The sequence below is a fragment of the Eupeodes corollae genome, chromosome 2, assembly GCF_945859685.1.
Source record: "Eupeodes corollae chromosome 2, idEupCoro1.1, whole genome shotgun sequence".
In the NCBI taxonomy this organism is placed as follows: Eukaryota; Metazoa; Arthropoda; class Insecta; order Diptera; family Syrphidae; genus Eupeodes; species Eupeodes corollae.
Window position 1 is genome coordinate 74,117,441 of NC_079148.1, and position 20,221 is coordinate 74,137,661.

Genomic DNA, 20,221 nt, shown 5'->3' on the forward strand with positions numbered 1-20,221 from the left:
ATGTGCTTCATCGCTTAGGGTGATTTTGCTCGAAAAATCAGGGCCACTTTGTTGATGTTCAATAATCCATTCAACGAACTCTCTTCTCTGTCCATGGCCATTAGGCTTCAATTGTTGTGTTAATTGAATTTTGTATGCATGAAGACACAGATCTTTGGTGAGTATATGCTGTAGAGAGGTGAAATTTGCAATTCTTGTCCACGACGTCGAATTGAGGTTCCTGGATTGTCAGCAACACTCTCACGCACTGCTTCGACATTCACATTTGAACGGCCTGTTTTTGGACGACCAGTGTGTGTGGCGTCTCCAACGGATCCAGTCTCCATGAATTTTTCAATTAATCTCTTCACAGTTGACGAAGTTAAAACACTATTCCGACCATAATATTTTGTATGAAATTTTCGAACTGCAGCCGCCAAGCTTTCACTATTTTTGAAATATTCTTTAATAATGAAGACACGTTGTTCTATCGTGTAACGCTCCATTTTTAATAACCCTATACTTTTAGCTGTCAAATTGCTTTTTTTTCAGGGTTGCCAATACTTCACTGCACAAATGGCGGCAAATTCAAACCTTGCGTTAATTTTGGGACACCCTTTATTAGAGTTATTGGAATTTTTCAGCGGCCTGTGACCACTTTTGTGCATAATACATCAGACTCTTGGTTTCTTGCGACCAAAAATATTTAATTTCTTATCCATTAGCTACACACTTTTATGACTTGGCAATCTGTTTCGACATATTAAATTTGTCAATCAAGGGAAAGTATTTTTCACAGGTCATTCTCCTTTTTCACTCTGAAATTAAGTGACCTAGACCATTAAAAAAATATATTCCACTCGTGCTTGTGATATTAATAAACTCTTTTGGCATGAATCCAGTGACAGCTGTTTGTGTCTAATAATTCTATTTCAAATTCCATTATTCTCTTGACATTTTTTTCCAAAAAAACTATCTTTGATACAAAAATATTTTTGGCATCGTTTAATATTTTATTTTACCCATCACTTTCTCAAAATCTACCAAAAAGCTTTGTATTATGTTTGTATTTATGTATGTTCTTTATTTCCTAGTACACATTGAAACACATAAAGTTCAACTTCATGTTTGGAAAACTGCCCAAGGCTAAGCACAAAAAGCATGAAAATAAATCGACCCAGCATTAATCTACAATCTGGCAGATAAACCTCCATGACCTGACCCATTTTCGAGGCAACACAACACCATTTTCCTTTCCAATTTTATTGTTCGAATTAATTTTTGTTTTTGTTCGTATTTATTTCGGTCGTGTCAAAGCACTCGAAGCTATTTTGCGTTTAAAGTGAGTAGAAAAATAAGAATTCCACAATTATAAAAAGACCATTTTTATAGTTGAGACTGGAGGACCAACCAATATACATAAGTGGCTTTCGTTAATAGGTGATATTCAAAATGACATTGATAACTTTGCTATTTAATGTTGCTGTTCCTCTCAACTTTGCTACTGAGATAATTATTGCAATTAAATGATTATCCCGAGTGGAATTCGAAAAATAGCTTATTGCGTCATTTGTGTGGATGTTTGCCAAAAAAAACACAAAAAAAACTATAGGTACGTATCTATAATATTCAAACGCGTCACCAACTAATTAAGATCAGAGATGCTTCTGACTTTTCTGAATCTGACCAAAGCAAGGCGAAAAATGATAAAAAGGCACGAGTTCGACATTATCCAGATGAATGCTTTTAAATTGATTCGGAAACAAGCTCCAACTGACTCAGTCAGATTGAAGTGTTTGGAGCACAATCAAAAGCATTGCCAACGAACCGAACGAATCAACACTTTGGCTATGTAGCTGACTGTCTCGACTTGGTCATTTCCATATAGTGGTCATGGTTATATTTTATTTTTGTATCTTACAGATCCAAATGGTCTTTGTAATGCATATGTTTTGTTGTTGTTACTTTTGTTGTCTGTTGAGTGAACTATAGTTCGTTAAGAAGTAATGAACTTGAAAATCAATGTGGGAGTGGAAGCTTACAATAATAGCTGCTTCGCATTTGTTGACTTCATCATCGTCATTCAGTTGGGTGGTTGACCACTGCTTGACCTGTTCATATCAATAAATCTTTTATTGCTTTTTATGGATTAATCTATTCGAATATTAGTTCATTAATTTATACAGCTGTGAGGGCTTTTAGTTTGTAGGTCAGGGTGTAGACCAAATATCTGATAAACCGAGTTTTAGACAAGCGTGCTAAGTTTTTTATAGAATGCTTACGACACACATACCATTTGAATTACCTGTATGATAATTTTCGGGTCCTCAAAAATTTAAGCGAAAAAATGTTTACATGACCGAAAATTACTGCAAAAAATACTGTAATATCAAAAAAGCAGTATACACTTTTGGTCTTTTGTAAAAATATGAGAAATTCTTCCTCTTCCACGGTTGTTGTCAATAACACTCCATTTGTTAGCTCTTTAACGAAAGCTCTCTTTGCTAGGTAATTTCCCGCCAATTCAACGCTGACAGTAAGTGTTATGATTCTACCTGTACTCGAGCGCATTAGTGATTTTATGTACCAATCTTTTTTCACTCTCGTACTGTGGCTAGAGTTTCAAGAGATCTCACACATAAATTCGTTGGCCTTAATGGTGTCCTCTCTAGTGTTGTGGAGAGATGTTCTTAAACGCTAGCCAAAAAACTGCGTAAGCTTTTCATCTGTCCTATTCCTCAGGTCTCGTTCCAAGTGGATAGAAAACGGCACTTTTCCAGCCCAATTATCTAATTATCGACCGATTGCACTTACTTTCCTTCCTTCCAAGGTTATGGAAACGATTAACTATCAGCTTAAAAACTATCTCATAGATTGAAAACTTCTTATTGGTTTAGTTATTACCTTCTGGATCGTTTAATACAAGTAGTATTGGATGGGTTCAAGTCTGAAAACCACACAATAAATGCTGGTGTACCACAGGGCTCTGTACTATCTTCAACACTCTTTCTCATTTTTATTAATGACCCCCTGTGTTCAACTTCTAATCCAATACACTATTTTGCTGACTATAGTACTCTTGGCTTTTTATATTGGTTCTTAGACTCACATCACGCTTCTTCGGATTTAGAGCTGCAACGACAAAATATGATAAGCTCATTAAAATCTGACCTAAATAGCATTGTACTATGGGAAACGCGAAACCACGTATGATTTTATGCTTCAAAAACCAAATGCTGTCTCCTATTGTTGAAGTTGGATATTTCTCCTTGCCATTTTCCCTATATGGCACTTGCATCAACCAGGCTGAACATCTCGATATTCTCGTTATGTGTGTCACCAACCACCACTTGTTTGTTGTCTTACCCTTTTTTACCGTTATTTTAACGGTTTATGCTCTAGAGCCGGGTTTATCCAAGTGCTCCGGGGAAATATTTGAAACAATATATAATATTTCAAGACGGACTAGTAACTAGTTAATTTCGGGCTTCTGATCTTCTAATTTTGATCGCACCAGTCGGATTTCCCGTGGCATGATGGTTAGTGCGATGGACTGTCATGCGAGAGGTCTTGGGTTCGATCCCTGCCTATGCCACCTAAAGTTTTTTTTCACGGGTACTGCCTCTTGCGAGGATTGACAAATTCTCCAAGAGTAATTCTTGTCATGAAAAGTGCTTTCTCAAATTTGTTGCCGTTCGAATTCGTCTTAAAACTGTAGGTCCCTTCCATCCCACAGGAATGGTTGAGAGTTGTCAGTCACTAGGCCCTAGTTTTCAAACGGACGCCACCCAATTTGTTTATTTTAGTCGGATTTGAAATTCATATTTAAAACAAAAAATTAGCATAATCACAAACAAAGGATACAAGCCATTTTAAAATATTGTGTGATGACGTGGGTAGTCAGCATACGTCTTTATTTCTTCACCTGAAAGTAAGGTGGCTTTGTCATGAAAAAACATTAACGCGGTTTTTTAAAATGAGAGCTGAAGTTAGAACCTTCCTCATTGACGACAACTCTATTTTGCGGGACATGTTGTGTAATGAGCGTTGTCTATTCAAATTGGCGTATCTGTCAGATATATTTAAAAAAATAATTTATTTGAGTGTATCACTTTATAGGGAAAGGCAATTTCTGTTTTCGATGCCAGTGACAAAATAGAAGCATTAAAAAATAAAATCCAGTTTTGGACTGAATCTATAAATAATCGAAACCTAGACAGCTTCTCAGTGCTCATAGAATTTAAAGAAGAAATTGATTTGGACATTCCTGATGATATTTTAAAATTTGTTTCATATCCACCTAGTAGGTTTGCTGGATAGCTTCCTCAACTATTTTCCAGACGAATTCCACCCGAACATTAAGCAAAATGTATAGGTAATAAACCCGTACTCTGCCGCGTTGGAAAAACCACCTTCCCTCACATCGCTGTAGTTTGAGTGCTTGATTGACCTGACATCAGATTCTTCGATAGAAGAACTTTTTGCAACAAAGAAACTTTGTCAGAATTCTGGTGTATGTTGAAAGACGAGTTCAGTTTACTGTCAGAGAATGCTAAAATAATTCTTCTGCTGCCGTTTTCAATAACATACATGCGCGAATCAGGGTTCTCTGCATATGTTAGAACCAAAACAAAATATAGATCCCGTCTTGATTCAGAGCCTGATATACGGTTGCAGTTGTCCAAATTCAACCAGATATTTCAGCTTTATGCAAAAATAAGCAGGAATATTATTCCCACTTAAAAGAAACTCCGTATAATTATAATGCATAAAATATAATATATAATTCCTTATTCCAACGTAAAAAGTGCTCCGCGACTAAAAAAAGATTGGGAAGGGAACCGCTGCTCTATAGAAATGGCCAGTTACATTCCTCCCCTTAAGCTTTTCAACCGTAATGCTCGCGCTTCGAGGAATGCTCATCAGTATACCTTCGAGCCCAACCACTAGCCTTTCTCTATTTTTCCTAGTCATTGCAGTATTCAGGAATTCAAAACTAATGCGCGCCGACATCTCTTTTTAAACCCTCTCTCCTTTTCCTAGTGTTCACACTGTGTCTTTGCATAATAAGGCTAGTAATATCACCTTGAGTGTGCGCTTATTATAAAAAAAACCAAAACTTGTATTTATTTGAAGTGTGTGAAACCCCTTCTTCCTGATTTAATGTCTGGATCCGCCCCATTATAAAATAATGTACAAGTGAAATATTCTCAACTAGACACATTAATATATTGACTTTATAAACATTCTTTCCAACCCCATTCTTCTTAATTAAAACCTAAATTAAATGAACTTTAAAATGACTAATTTCTTTTTCTCTCCCAGGACTGTCAAAAAATTATCCGCCTAAAAACTCTCAGTGCAAAAACAGATCCAGCTGCTTTGGCCAGAGAAGTTGTAGAACGATGCGATCTCATTCACAAATCCCAATTGGCTGATGTTGAACAAATTATTTTCTATTTGAAAAATCGCAAAAACAACACAGGAAATGGTAAATTATAAAAAACTTAAATTAGTCTAATGATTCAAATTAAAACACAAAAATTCTTTGCCACTTATTCAAATAAATAGATATAGCAGATAATAACAGCCATCGTTCAACATCTGCTGTACGTTCCTCATCAAAGTCAACACCACCACAAAAGCCCGATGTGTCTATAAATCATATCGATGAGTATGTTGAATTGCTTTATGAGGATTTGGGGGAACGAATACGAGGTTCAGATATGATATTGCAGGTTGCTAGAAACGCTGATAACCTAGACGAGTTGGAGAAAAATGGTAAGCGATTAACCAAAATGAAATCAATGGATGGGTATAATCCAGACAGTGACCTATCAAGAACAACTATGATACATAATTGTAAATTCTCAGTTCAATTCACGTTTGAATACAGTGCCCATAAAGTACATAAGCTCAATGTTGACCAAACGACTTAAATATCGATGATTTAATCATTGAATTGATATGTAAATTTGTATAATATTTCTGCTTACAGAGGCAGCACTTAGCGCTCTTTCGAGGGTCCTTCGTGAGGATTGGCGAAAGAGTTTAGATCTCTCGACGAATATAATTTATATATTCTTCTGTTTTTCAACATACACAAAGTTTCATCCGGTGATTGTGAAATACAAAGTAAATATTAAATACTTTACATTATACATTAAAAAAAAGAAATTAACTTTGTTGTTCTTCTTAATTTTAGATTGGTTCCTTATGCATGGATGTCATTGACTTTGAACTCAAGCGCTACGAAAACATGCGTAGTGAATTGGATGTTCGAAAGAATCCCAATGCCAGCACAAGAATGAGCAAAGAGAAACTCAATCGAAGCTCTGATGAATTACTGGATATCATGAATGAAGAGAAACCCAAAGAGGTTGGTACGACTATTTTCCCAACACTACATCCTTGACATTTATATGTATATATATATTTAGATGGAACCTCCACGCCGTCGCATCCCCGAGTTTAAACAACGCCCCAAATCTGGTAATTGGAGCAGCTTTCATGGCTCCATGTCATCGTCCCTCATGAAGAGTCAAATCTTAAACAGCAGTTATCATGAGCACCTATCATCGGGAGCAACATCACCCGAAGCAACTACACACAGCAATGAAGCATTATCTTCGAACGATCCAAAAACCAAAAAAGAAGAGTACGATAGGTTGAATAAGCAATTGCAAATATTCGCCAAGAAACAAGAACAACTTCTGAGAGTTGCTTTCTATCTACTGCTCAACATGGCTGAGAATGTCAAGCTCGAGGAGAAGATGCGTCGAAAAAATATAGTCAAATTGCTTTATAAGGCCTTGGATCGGCAAAACATAGACCTCCTGATGCTTGTGACGACATTCCTCAAGAAACTTTCAATAGTTGCTGACAATAAAGACGATATGAATGAATTAAATATTGTTGCCAAGTTGCCAAGGCTGATTCAAAGCAGGAATGCTGACCTAGTACAAGTAACCCTGAAGCTGGTATTCAATTTGTCCTTTGACGGATCATTGCGTCGAAAAATGGTGCAAGGTGCTTTCCTTCCAATGTTGGTGATGTTTCTTAACGACGAGAAGCATCATGGAATTGCAGTGAAAATTCTGTTTCACATGAGTTTAGATGATAAAGTAAGTAGAAGTTTGTATTTTCTTTAAAGCTTATTTTAAATGTGTGTTTTTTCTTATACTCGTAGGTCAAATCAATGTTCACTCATACAGAATGTGTGCAAATGGCAACCGATGCTATTATTCTTAATTTAAATACCAAAGTAGACTTGGATCTAGTTGCTCTTTGCATCAATCTATCATTGAACAAACGCAATGCACAAATTATGGTCGATGGCAATCGTCTGCACAATCTCATGGATCGAGCGTTTAAGTATCAGGACGCTTTACTAATGAAGCTCATTCGAAACCTATCACAACATGAGAATCTGCAGCATATGTTTATCGACTATGTTGGAGATTTGGCCCGCATCATCACAATGTGTGATGATGAAAATTTTATTGTGGAATGTGTTGGAATTCTGGGTAATCTATCGCTAGCTGATTTAGATTATTCACAGATTTTGCAAAATTTTGAATTGATTCCGTGGATTCGGAATATTCTGGTGCCAGGAGAAAAATTGGATGACATTGTGTTGGACACGATTGTATATTTGGGAACATGTGCTCGAGATGAATCGTGTGCGTTGTTATTCTGCAAAGCGAAAGTTGTACTTTCTTTGATTGAATTACTTAAGGCTAAGCAAGAGGATGATGAGATTGTTCTGCAGATAATCTTTGTGTTTCAAAGAATATTAAGACATGAAAGTACTAGGGAGTATATGATCAAGGAGACCGAATCGCCAGCTTACCTTATTGATTTGATGCACGACAAGAATTCAGAAATCAGAAAGGTCTGTGACTATTGTTTAGATATTATTGCGATATCAGATTCAGAGTGGGCTTCCCGAATTAAGGCGAGTTTTTGAAATCTATCTATTTAGTTTATCTTTAACTGAAGTATTTCATAATGTCCAATTTTTGTATTTCCAATCTTAGTTGGAGAAGTTCCGCAATCATAATTCGCAATGGTTAAGTATGGTAGAACAACAGCAGGACCATGAAGATAATCAAGACTATGTCAACAATGAAGATGACGAGGGTGAATTGCCACCATATTTGACATCAGATTATTTGGATCGTTGCGATTTATACCAGTCTGTCGATGACAACGATAGTAATAATGAAAACAATCCAGGCAGCCCAGCCATGTCCACTTACAGTCGTCCTGTCAGCAGGTAAATCAATGCCTTTTTTATCATTTTTCACATACATTATTCTTGTTTTGTTTTGCCCTAACCAGTTATAGACGGAGTACAGACCTGGAAGACCTCTACAACATGACATCGAGTTCCAAGTCACAGTCATCCAGTCAAGGAGACAACAATAATTACATGTTCAAATCTAATAAATCATTAGATTCTGAACCAGGCTTACACGAAGAGTTATTGGTTGCATAGGATAACAAAACAGTTCAATTGTTGAAATAAGATTTTTAAGCTTGAAACTTCAAGCTTAAACTCCAGTTCACCACCCGAGATTTTTTTTTAAAACGAACAAAGCATAAAATGAACAAATAAAAGAAAGAAAAAAAGAAAATGAACTACGAAAAGAAAAATTGACGGGAGAAAAGGGCTCTCATTCTCAGATGAACTTAAAAACTAAATACATTCTAGAATTTAGCTTTTAAATTAATTTATTGTGTCGCATACTCAATTATTCTATTCAAATGTAAAATCTTCAATCGATTATTATAATACATATAAACCCATATGTAATTTTAAATTTTATGTATGGTTGGCTTCAAACGCACATTGTTTAAATTTTTGTTTTCAAAAAATTGCCCTTATATTTTTATCTGGGGGTATATAAAAAGACCCTTAAAACATCACATGACTTAGTTTCGTTGAAAATATATTATGTTGTATAATTATTTTGTTGTAAAAAATGCATATTTAGGTGAATTTTTAGTTGTAACTATTGCAAAAGATTCTAGTCCAGCGTTTTGTGTAATTTTTTATATTAATATTTTTTTTTTGTATAGATTTAATGAATTAATCGTAAATGTGATATTTTTTTTATTTCATTTTAATAATTTAATTTTAGAAATCATTCATAAAATAATCAGTAAAATAAAACTAATTTAAATTTATATTTTTTCTACTTGTGTATGTATTTTTGTTTTAGTTTTTTATTTGGCTCTTATTTTGTTATTGTAAGCGTACAAAAATAAAAAATACATTAAAATTCTATTATTTATGTGCGAAATTGAGGAAAAAAATAAAAAATAATACAATTGAATATACCTAGAAACAAACTGCATTTTTGAATTGTGTACTGTCTTTGAAGTTTTAATTGGGAAACATTAGAAATTAAAATCTTTACATTTTGTTCGTATAAAATAATAAACATCTAATATATATTGCTTAAAGGTACTTCCTGAATCCAATTTGAAAAAAGAGGCTTGAATGTGACCTACACTGATTACTTCGCATCATTCTGAAGCCAATGGGCAGGTTCATACAACATAAGGGACTTTATGTGCAGGCAACTGCATTTTTTAACGTACATTTTGACCAAGGCAAGTGACAAAATTAAAACTCATAACTTTACTTCACTATCCTCTACACTCAATTCATCGTACAAAAACTACCAACAACATTTTTGCCTATAATAAACTCTCCTCAGGTAAGCTACAAGTCCATCATGACCTGTATTTTTTATTGCAAGGAAATATTACTTATTTCTATTTCAATTTGGCAAGGTAACTTCTTGTATATGTTTACGAGTGCGGAAGAGCTGTCAAATTCCCAGATACATTTGAGTATTATTGGTGTATAGAGGGGTAAATCTGCATCTGTAGATTTCATCTTTAATCAAAAATAAATCAATTTATTTTGCCCCATGAAATGCAAAAACAGGGGTAATTTGTGTTTCGACAGATCTAGATCAAGAATAAATTGTTTTTTTTTTTACAAATGGAAAATCCCAAGAGTAATAAGGTTTAGCTTTCAGTTGAACGAAAACCATAGAGGAAATATATTATCTAGAGTCCCGACTTAATGGGTTTGCTCTCTTTCGGCCTACAAGCTAAATTGGGAGGATTTTGTCCATAAGGATAAGCATGTGTTAGTGGTCCCGTGCATTTCTTATGGGACCAAGCCATTATGAATGTAGTTGTTATGGAATTTGTGCCCACATTGCTCGACCGCGGGGGAAAAAACTATGAGGTGAACTCAGACGTTCAAAAAAGAAATCCGTTGAATTCAAAAATTGAAAAATGAATGCAATATTTTTAGAAAAATGAATTTTACAACTTCTTTTTAGTGAAAACTGTGCTAAAAATAATATTTGAATGCTTTTGGCAAACAAATTCTATGATTTGTATGAAAATTTTAGCTAAAAACAGAATAAATCATGCCGAAAGTATAGGCGTACCCCAGAACTGCAATGCGAACGTGGCCCAATTTGAGTTGTACCCAGTTTTGACAGATCAACAGCGGGGTAAGTATTTTGACAATTCTACGAAAATGTAAACAAACCAAAATTCAGTATCAATAAAGCAAATGAAGGTAAAACAAAATATTAATTTATTGAAATAAAAATATATATTGAATTTAATTTAATCCTCAGATAAAGAAGAAACCAAGGATTACTTTGCAACAAGAAAAGTGGAAGTGGAAGCCCCGCGTAGGAAGCCAGCAACGCCGACATATTTATTGTGGAGTGAATAGGTACAAATTGAAGGTAAATGTGTTCATATTAATTTTTAACTCAAATTATATGAATATTGTTTTGTTTTGTTTTTTAGTAAAAAATTACACTGCTCAACAAGACTGGCGATCAAATCGCTCGATTCTGATGGCTTATATCCTCATTGTTAATCCTGTAGGAATGAGAAGAAGTCTGAAAAGCTTCGCTTTGCAACCTATCTGACATGCTTCATTTGACGAGATGGATATACAAGTCGAGAGTTGTTATAAAGTTGAGGAATCTCTTTACTTGGTGGTCATTCATAGCCAAGCCAAATACAAGTTGAATTAATTGCAGCGTGTGATAGCAGTAGCACATTCACGTAATGTGCCGCCATCTTTGCAATGCAAAGCACTCCTTTCAGCCAGCTACGGATAGTCGAAAGATCGCAATGAATGCAAGTCCTTCCTCATCATGTGAACAATAGTTAATTTAATCTACAGTCAGTTTTTCAAGACAGTACCTACCACCGAGGATTGGCCAATTGATCTGTTTCACTATGTTCTTTTTTGCAGAAATTCACATTTGAATATCTTCCTTTGCATTTTTTGGCGAACTCTGTGATGTAGTTGGTGAGGATGTGTTTATAAATAATAAAATAAGAACTATCTTAATTTTCGCTTTTTCTAATTTAAATTGTAGGTCTCTGGAATTCAATTGAAATACCTTCTTTCAATTATGATTTATTGCTTTCAATGCCGTCAATATCTTCAATTCAATTCTGCCTCTTGTTACCAACGAAGAAGGAGACAAGATCGGAAAATTTGCTGACGATGGTATTTGGCTGGACGAGGAAAACCCGTCGCCTTTTTCTCTTTATCAGTTCGTTTTGAAAATGCCAGATTTTGAAGTCGAGAATCTTCTAAAGTCGTTCACGTTGTTCAAGTAGTTTTATTCCACTGGAAGAAATTGCATTTCTCATGGAACAACACAAAAAATCACCAGAGAAGAGAAAAGCACAAACGATTCTAGCTGAAGATATGACGCTTCTAGTCCATTGAGGTGATTTTTAATAAACAAATAAATCATTTCTTTTAGCTTTTTAAGTTTTTCTCTTTCAGAGGCGGGTCTAAAACAAGCCGAAAAAGTCACAGAAGCGCTCTACAAGGCAAATGTTGAAGGACTAGGTGAACTGAACTACAACTAAATCCTATCGTTAAGATTTTTCCAGAGCCTGGACTATCTATTCTTGATCTGGCACTAAAAGCTTAATGTTTTACAACAGAGAGTAAGTGAAAAGTGTTATGTTTCTGCTTGATTTAATTTATTTTATAATTAAAAATCTTCTTTCAGCTGATACGATGAGAATCATCACAGCTGGAGGGTTCTATATCAAGCAATAGCGAACTAAAAACTTCGCACTAACATCACACTAACTCATCACCACAAACATCAGATACCATTTCTATCTATTAGTTCAAAATGTTAAATGTCTCCTTTTTGTTGGCAAGGATGAGCATATGAATAAAAACAATTTGTTTAGCTTATATCCATATTTAATTTTAAAATTCAATAATAATATTGTATTCTTTTTTGTGATACAAATAAATAATTTGAATCATTAAACATGTAGACTCCCTGGTTTGTTAATCATGTTTATATATTTTTTTTAAATACAATGAAATTAATTCAAATATGTTTTTAAATTCCATTCGGCACTCAACGTTATAATTGGTGGTAATTGTGATGATTTCCAAATCTACAATTTTTTTTCAATATTTCGCTTAAATTTGTTTTGTACTTTTTATCTAATCAAATTTATATCGTTTAAATGGGCGGGTAAAAATTCCAACGAACATTTTAGTTATGTAGGTCCCATTTTGTTCAAGGTTCGAGTTGTGCTGCCCCCAAACAACCGAAATGGGATGTTTTATATTGGCTAATCCGATCAATTTGTGCATTACCATTTGTATATTCTTTAAAATTCACTTGATTCAACCCCTGAAGAAAAAAGCACCAACATCTTTGAATTCAAAACAAATTCCTTTATTATTAAAGTAAAGTAAATCATAAATAATTTTGAATAACAATAATCCTAGTCAGCAAAGAAATAGTAGAATATACAAAATATACAAAATTTACACTATAGCTCAAAATAAATAAACAAGTTGTTTGCAAAAAAGATTAATTTCTAGATATATGTACATAGAAATAAATTTAGGCTTCAATTTGACCAACTTTTACAAAAACTTTCGATGATAATGCGTGTTTTTGACGTTCTTTCTTTTCGGGCGTGTGTATGTATTCACAAAAGTATATTTCATCAAGAAACTAAGGGTAACATCATCGCCTGGTTTCAGTCCTTCTTCAGGTGTGAAGATCAATTTGATTATTACTTTATTGGACTTTCTTCAAGTGGTGAAACTATAAAAAATAAGAGAAACAACATAGAATAAGAATTTACAATTCGATTGTTATTTACTTTGGTTCCTTTCGTTGAACTTTTATTCGAAGTCGATCATTCGCCGTTCCTCTTCCTTGGTTGGCAGTTTCATAATGGTTGTGGCCATATGATACATCGTTGGGTTAGTTAGCTTGAGGATCAATTCAGTGGACGTGTCAGGCTTCAGTGGTTTTCACAACGCACAAGCAGAACGTTGGGCACATGGTAGTTAGCAAGCAATTGAATGCGATACTTGATAGATCCTGGATGGTACTCTGGCTTGATGACATTGTTTGCGCATTGTTGCTTCCGCTGCGAATGGAGGTTTTCACTGTGAATAGTTGATCGGCAGGTTGACCATGACGCTGCTAAATTGTCGTGACTATAAAGAAATTAATTTTCATTAACAAGGAAATCTTAAATGGAAGTTGACTTACTTTTTTTGATGTTGATTTTCTGTGTGAAAATCGATGGAATCCACTCGCCGACATCGTCAGTAGCTGCCGAGAGACTGATCTGAATCTGTTTGGTTTCTTGGGGATTCTTGTCGGGCCAGCTCATTTGCCTCCGTTAAGCCAGTGCGATTCTTAGGAGCAAAATAAATGGATTCGTTGTAGATTTAAAATTTGAACTCCCTTACAGTAAAGGTTGGACAATTTTTGAGTATTCCTGCGATTGTATTCTTGTTTTTCTTGCGTCTCTTGCAGAACTGCAGACTGGTAGTAAACTCTTTACACCTAGAAGATGAAGATTAAGCTAGTTGACTACGATATGAATGTTTCGATACGTACTTACACAATTGATGGAGAAGGGCGTCAGCGGTCGACTATTATATGGCAAAACTTCCACTTGCATCATTGACTTGGTAGTGTTGTTTCTAATGGTTTTGATGGTGACACCTCCGCCGTCAACGCCTGCGGCAGCTCTTGCCATTGAGAAGTACATACAAAAACAATGGGCAGCATCTGTAGTTAAAAACATTGATATTATTTTGTTAAGAGAAATATAATAAACAAAAAACTTACCAGCAAATCAGCGCCTTGTTTGGTATGCTTTCCAAATTACTTAAAGGAAATTGCTTCCTGCATTTTGGCAATATCTAAAATGAAAAGACAGACTATAAAATAAATCTCCTTCACTGCAATTTGACTTACTTTTTATTCAATGAAGTGAACTTGTATATACCCTCATTATAAAGAATTTTGGTCTGAAAAATATCAAATTATATTAAAAATCAAAACAATTAACAAAAACTTACTCTTAAAAATCCGAAACCCATTGTTTATGTTTTGTTTTGCAAAATTGATTGTCATTTTTGGCGGGTCACAAAAATTCCATAAGTTTCTTTTTAGCCCAATCCCCCATTTTGCTTTTTTTTCTCCACTCACATGTATTCACCGATAGAGAATTTGAGAGAGTTCACCTCGAATTTGGGAGAGTTCACCTCGAATAAAATTTGAGGGTGTTTCAGGTAGGACGGGTACCGGTCGGGACTCTAGATAATATATTTCCTCTATGACGAAAACCATGATCAAATGTCATTTTGACAGTAGTAAGGGAAATTATTCTTGACTAACTTTCCAATAAAGTTGCTCTAATCAGAAAACAATATTTTGGCAGCTGGCTAATCAGATACTATAAACTTGCCTTAATTTCAAGTCCCTTACATTGAGAATCGAAGATTATTTCTTACCAATTTTTTGTAGATTTTAATTTTCATCAAAAAAACTGAGAATTGGATTTTTATAAACATTTTTCTGAATATCTTTAATTTTTACCAAGATATTTGGTGGAAATCAATTTTTAGTAAAGCTTTTGTTTTTTATTTCTAAAAAAACTGTTATTCGATTTTTCTCAAAAGGACTAGTCCAAATTCAACTAGCTTTGTGAAGCTTTGACAGCATCTACAGGGACGAGCTGTATAGAGCCATGTCTAGTTTTGGCATCCCTGCCAAACTCGTCTGTTTGTGCAGGATGACCATGGAGAATTCACGCTGCTCCATAAAGGTTGGAAACAACTTAACAGAACCTGTCGATGTCAAAAAAGGTTTTAGACGAGGTGATGCGCAGTCATGCGATTTTTTAACGTCGTGCTTGAAAGAATAGTGCAGAGCTCACACGTCAACACTAGTGGCACTATCTTTCAAAAGTCTGTCCAATTACTTGCATATGCTGATGACATTGACATAATCGGAAGAACTCAGCGTGATGTCAATGGGGCTTTTGTGAGTATTGAGGCAGAGGCGTCAAAAATGGGTTTAACGTTTAATGCGGGCAAAACAAAGTACATGCTGTCGTCTAGAAAGGACATACAATACCGACCGTCAAAACGTCACAATCGACAGACGTAACTTTGAGGTAGTCAAGGACTTCGTCTACCTAGGCTCCGCTGTAAACGCAGAAAACAACCCCAGCGCTGAAATCAAACGCAGAATAACAATTGCTAACCGCTGTTTCTTTGGACTAAGAAAGCAATTGAGTGGTAAGGTCCTCTCTCGAGGGACCAAAGTGTTGCTATATAAGACCCTTATCATCCCCGTCCTGCTATACGGTGCAGAAGCATGGACCATGACAAAAGCGGATGAAAGCACCTTGGGTCGCTTCGAGAGAAAAGTTCTTCGTGTGATAAACGGTCCCGTATGCATCGAAGGGGAGTGGAGGAGAAGATGGAACGACGAGCTGTACGGGCTGTACAGCGACGTAGACTTAGCCAGAAGGGTAAAAGTCCAACGACTAAGATGGCTGGGTCACGTAGAGCGCATGGAAACCAATGCTCCGGCCCGGAAAGTCTTCGAATCCACACCCACAGGACAGCGCAGTAGAGTAAGGCAGCGTATCAGGTGGCGCGCACAAGTGGAAGGTGACCTCACCCAACTTGGAGCGCGAAACTGGAGACATCTAGCTAGGGACCGAGCTAGATGGAAAAGTTTGTTGGGTGAGGCCCTAGTTCACACAGGACTGTAGCGCCACCTTAAGTAAGTAAGTTGTGAAGCTTTATACCTTCATCGGAATTCAAAATTTAACTAATCAAATTTGAATATACGCATATACAGAACTTCTCCACAGAAATTTCATTTTGAGTTTCAAATTTAATAATTGTTCAAATTTCGTCAGGGCAATGCAATACAAAAATGTTTGAACTTTTGAAATTAATTTTTAGGGGATAGGAATTTTTGAACCAAACCGGTATAATAGCACTTAACTAGCATAAAATGAGCCCTAAATTAACCTATCATTAGATTTTTTAAATTTTGTTTGGTTTAGAAAGTCTAAAAATATGTCAACTTTGCAACTCAATTTAGGGGATGGAGATACTAATTTGGAGATTCGCTAACTTAGGAGCCCAAAAACAGCCCTAAATTCATCATCAGTTTTTTTAAAATTATGAACCTAAAGGAGTGGTGCTTCCAGTTTAACGTCAAGCTAGGAAAATCACAAGTTTGAGAGGCAATGGATTTTTATACCAAGTCGGGATTAGAACACTAATCATTCTTCTTGAAGCCGTTGCTTAAGTGCACTTATTGAAGAGCCAGGTTTTCGCGAACTCGACGGTCCAATTCATCCCACAAATTCTCAATTGGGTTAAGGTCTGGACATTGTGGAAGTGTTTGGATAACTTTTGGAGAGTTATACAACAGCTATTTCCTTACAGCATACGCCTTGTGCTTAGGGTCGTTGTCCTGGTAAAATTTGAAATTCCTTAAAATGCCTATTTTCTCAGCACTTTGCTTAAATTTTCTTTTAGGATCTTCAAATAGTATTTCTTTTTTAATATACTGTCGATTAATACTAAAGTTTCCATGCCTCTTGCTGAAATGCAACCCCAAAATACGATGTGCCCGCCTCCATGCTTCACTGTTTGCTTTGTGTTCCTGCTTCATTTGGCTTGCGCCACACCATAACTCTTCCATCCAAAGAGGTTGTAAATACTCTCGTCAGAAAATATTACATCATCCCACCAAGTTGCATCCTTATTTTTGTGTTACCTCGGAAATTTGATCCGAATTTGCCTGTTGCGCATATTGATAAATTGCTTTTTTCGGGCAACACGACCATTGTAGCCATTTGTCTTTATGGTTCGGCGTACCGTTGATGCAGATATTTTCTTTTTGCATTCCATTAACACTTCTTGCACAGTTTTTGGTGCACTTAAACGAGGATTTGCTTTAATTATTCTTACTATAAGCCGTTCTTCTTTCATTGTTAACTTTTTTGGTTGACCCATCTGCTTCCTTGGTTCGATCCTTCCTTCTCTTTTATACCTGCGCAAAATATCACCGACAGTGTTTGGCTTCATGTCTAAGATATCAGCAATTTTGTTTGTATGTTTCACCTTTATTATGGTGATAAATAAAAAGGTTTCTTTTTTCAAGGCTTGCATTATTTCCTTTGCGCTCTATGAACAACTTTTTAAATAAAACCAAACGATCTAACACTAAATCATTTTAAAAATGTATGCAAACGTCTAGTCAACATTTTATTTTAACGGTACTCTTGAATAGACAAACTGTTAATCGGAGCAAATGTCAAACTCAGCAAAAAAAAAAAAAAAAAAACGAATATTAATGAAGCGCTTACATGTGTTCTTTTTGCGTAGTTTATCGTATATCTTAAAGCAGTTAAGTGATTGCACACATTTTTAATGAAATATTTAGGGAATAATATATTAATTTATAGAATAACCAAATAATAAACCTAAATGCAACTTTTACTACGAAAACACCAACAAAAGTATGTTTAAGAATAAAAACCGAATATTAATGACACTCACTGTATGTACTTAATATTAAATATTCGCTAAAAAACGAGACGTGTATCTTCAGTCCAGTTTAAGCTTTAATCGACTAAATTAAAGTCGGAAATTTTTAAAATGAGTTTTTTCATAATTTTTAAAGAAACACTATTTTTAAATATTAGGTACTTTTAGGTCAAGTTTATATTTTTCGTAACTTTAAGTATTTGTACGGGCGTTGATCTGTCCCAAAATAGATAACTCCGTTTTTCTAAAATGGCTTCCTGCATCTCAATGATGAACTCTTTTGAATCTGAAACAATTTCCATTTATAATATATCAAAATCAATACAACTACTTCTGTATTCAAAAATCTTTTGTTTACCTAGTAAATCCAAGAATGTTCTTAACGTGGATTCATTTCGAACTGTAGCTGCTAATATCATTTGAACTTTGTTCTCCATTAGTCTAAAGAGATGCTCAATTATACCTAATAGACTATCAAATTCAGAAGAATCGTAAACAACATCGGCAGCAAGGACGACATCGAACTTCTTCGTTCCAACAAGTTCACATTCTTCCCAAGGCAAATATAAAATTGAGCATTTCTTAGAATCATCTGACAAAATGTCCTTCGTGTTAGGGAGGAAGTTTAAACTTCGATTAGTATTTAGGATATCGATAACTTTTGGGCTTCCATCAGTTAAGATGACATGTTTTGCATCGCAACACTTCGATACAATGAATCCACATAAACCAGTCCCAGAACCCAATTCAATGACTGACTTTCCTCGAACTAATTCGGTATTATGGAGTAACCAATCGCTTAAGGCCAGAGAAGCTTGCCAGCTACAAAGACCTGTTGTTCCATCAGCAACGAAGCTTTTCGATTCTTTTAAGGTTACCACAGAATCGTGGTAGGTTAGCGAATAGTGTTTGTAGGAGAATTTTTCGTCATTTGTTGTTTGAGAATTAAGGTTACAAAATGCTTCATAGATCTCGTCATGAATTTCAACACCTGACTGTTCTAAGTGGTTTATGAGTTTCTTGAAAAACTTCAGTTGGTAACTGGAGCTAATTGGATACTTCTGGTTGAGTTCATTGTTGTGCGTGCAGTCGATGAGTAGTTTTTGGTCTTCCCAGGTGAGATTGGACAGCGGTTTCCTGCAGAGCGACTTGTTTCATAATAATTTGCATTATGTTTATAATAGGAAACTTACCAATCTATTAAGTTAAGTGGGTAGCAGCAAAGGAACTGTCTTTTTAATACATCCAAACTATTTTCCGAAGGCATATTTTTATTTTGTTTATAGAACAAAACTAAACAAATAAATCCCACGTTGTTTTTTTTTATTCTTTGATCTGTCAAAAGTGACAACTTCAGCCGTGACAGCAATGACGTTTAGATACGTTAGATTTAATAATATTTATGCGTACAGTACTTCTCAAACCGCGTTAATTTTAGACATAGGGTAAAGAACGCTTTGTAAATCTTAACAAATTTTCTAAATGAAAAAGATGTAAGTAAATAGTCCATATCTAATGGGTCGATGATTGTGCTGCAGTGTAGACACATGGAAACGTTCATGGCGAATTGAAGGAAAACGTCATACGTCAAAAAAATTAATTTCGGCGCGAGTGAAATTGAACGAATAACAAATAATACACTTTCAGAAGAGTTATTTATTATTTTCTACTTTAATTTCTTTTTTAAATTTAATTTGGTATGCATTTGAAGAACACTGAATCACCAGAAATTCAACTTCATTGAAAGTTTAGCCCTTATTTGTTTTAAAACGATAAAATTTAAATCAAAAATACAAAGTGTGGAAAAAATTCATAATTGGCTAACAAAATACAATCGAATAATGATATCAGTTGATTTGGAAAGTTTTTACCCCCAAAATTATTAGATCTGAGAGACATCTATCTCTCAAATGTTTCAATGTTTAAAAACGAAGGCTGTTAAAAATGTCCACTTTCATTTTATAGAGATGGTAAAAGACAAAAGATTTTTAAACTTAAGTGTGAAAAAACGGACATAAAGCTATGGCTTCTTAAAATCCATGGGCTGGATGTTGCTTTTCAAAGATAAATAGTCAACAACAATCCAACATATTCCGTGTAGATGGATCTTACAAATGTTATTAGCATTTTATATATCCATGGTATTTATGCCTCTATGTAGTATATAATAGAAACAATTCAAAATATAGATTAAATACTTTGCAATTCAGAACCATTTTAATAGTTTGATGCTCGACCTTTTCTTTTAATTAAGCTTGACACCTGTTTGGCATTGGATAATACTACTGCCTCCATGTTTAACCGCTT

General features: G+C 35.0%; 2 protein-coding genes and 2 long non-coding RNA genes across 7 annotated transcripts in view; 2 read left to right on the top strand and 2 right to left on the bottom strand.

Annotated features, from left to right (window-relative positions):
* Positions 1–9,295, top strand: part of LOC129945813 (kinesin-associated protein 3) — a 59,695-nt gene extending 50,400 nt beyond the window's left edge. For both annotated transcript variants that reach the window (XM_056055741.1, XM_056055742.1), the window contains 8 exons: positions 5,305–5,470; positions 5,551–5,760; positions 5,978–6,114; positions 6,185–6,358; positions 6,420–7,103; positions 7,169–7,936; positions 8,019–8,257; positions 8,323–9,295. In XM_056055741.1, coding sequence (XP_055911716.1) covers positions 5,305–5,470; positions 5,551–5,760; positions 5,978–6,114; positions 6,185–6,358; positions 6,420–7,103; positions 7,169–7,936; positions 8,019–8,257; positions 8,323–8,479 — 2,535 coding nt within the window. In that variant the 3' untranslated portion in view covers positions 8,480–9,295. The remainder of the gene's footprint in view (positions 1–5,304; positions 5,471–5,550; positions 5,761–5,977; positions 6,115–6,184; positions 6,359–6,419; positions 7,104–7,168; positions 7,937–8,018; positions 8,258–8,322) is intronic.
* Positions 9,296–10,543: 1,248 nt separating this feature from the next.
* On the top strand, positions 10,544–12,348 carry LOC129946361 (uncharacterized). The gene is made up of 6 exons (XR_008781570.1): positions 10,544–10,591; positions 10,653–10,766; positions 10,831–11,344; positions 11,415–11,774; positions 11,834–12,000; positions 12,066–12,348. It is a non-coding gene; the product is annotated as an uncharacterized LOC129946361 (long non-coding RNA).
* Positions 12,349–12,736: 388 nt separating this feature from the next.
* On the bottom strand, positions 12,737–14,467 carry LOC129946357 (uncharacterized). Of its 3 annotated transcripts, XR_008781567.1 has the most exons (7): positions 14,414–14,452; positions 14,310–14,362; positions 14,181–14,254; positions 13,951–14,120; positions 13,593–13,892; positions 13,195–13,537; positions 12,737–13,136 (listed from the first exon to the last, which is right to left on the bottom strand). It is a non-coding gene; the product is annotated as an uncharacterized LOC129946357 (long non-coding RNA). The 3 variants fall into 3 exon arrangements; XR_008781566.1 differs by having other exon boundaries at positions 13,593–14,120; positions 14,414–14,467; XR_008781568.1 differs by having other exon boundaries at positions 13,593–14,120; positions 14,181–14,272; positions 14,414–14,455.
* Positions 14,468–17,585: 3,118 nt separating this feature from the next.
* LOC129945998 (protein-lysine N-methyltransferase EEF2KMT) lies at positions 17,586–19,232 on the bottom strand. Its single transcript, XM_056056001.1, has 3 exons — positions 19,108–19,232; positions 18,273–19,051; positions 17,586–18,200 (listed from the first exon to the last, which is right to left on the bottom strand). The coding sequence occupies exons 1-3, from the start codon at positions 19,179–19,181 to the stop codon at positions 18,079–18,081; spliced, it is 975 nt and encodes a 324-aa protein (XP_055911976.1). The 5' UTR covers positions 19,182–19,232; the 3' UTR covers positions 17,586–18,078.
* Between the last annotated feature and the right edge of the window lie 989 nt (positions 19,233–20,221).

Excerpts from the sequence above, each read along its gene's own strand:
- LOC129945998 (XM_056056001.1), bottom strand. The coding sequence starts at position 19,181 with ATGCCTTCGGAAAATAGTTTGGATGTATTAAAAAGACAGTTCCTTTGC. Across the intron at positions 19,052-19,107 it reads CCACTTAACTTAATAGATTG|GAAACCGCTGTCCAATCTCA; the intron begins GTAAGTTTCCTA and ends GTCGCTCTGCAG. Across the intron at positions 18,201-18,272 it reads AACATTCTTGGATTTACTAG|ATTCAAAAGAGTTCATCATT; the intron begins GTAAACAAAAGA and ends AAATTGTTTCAG.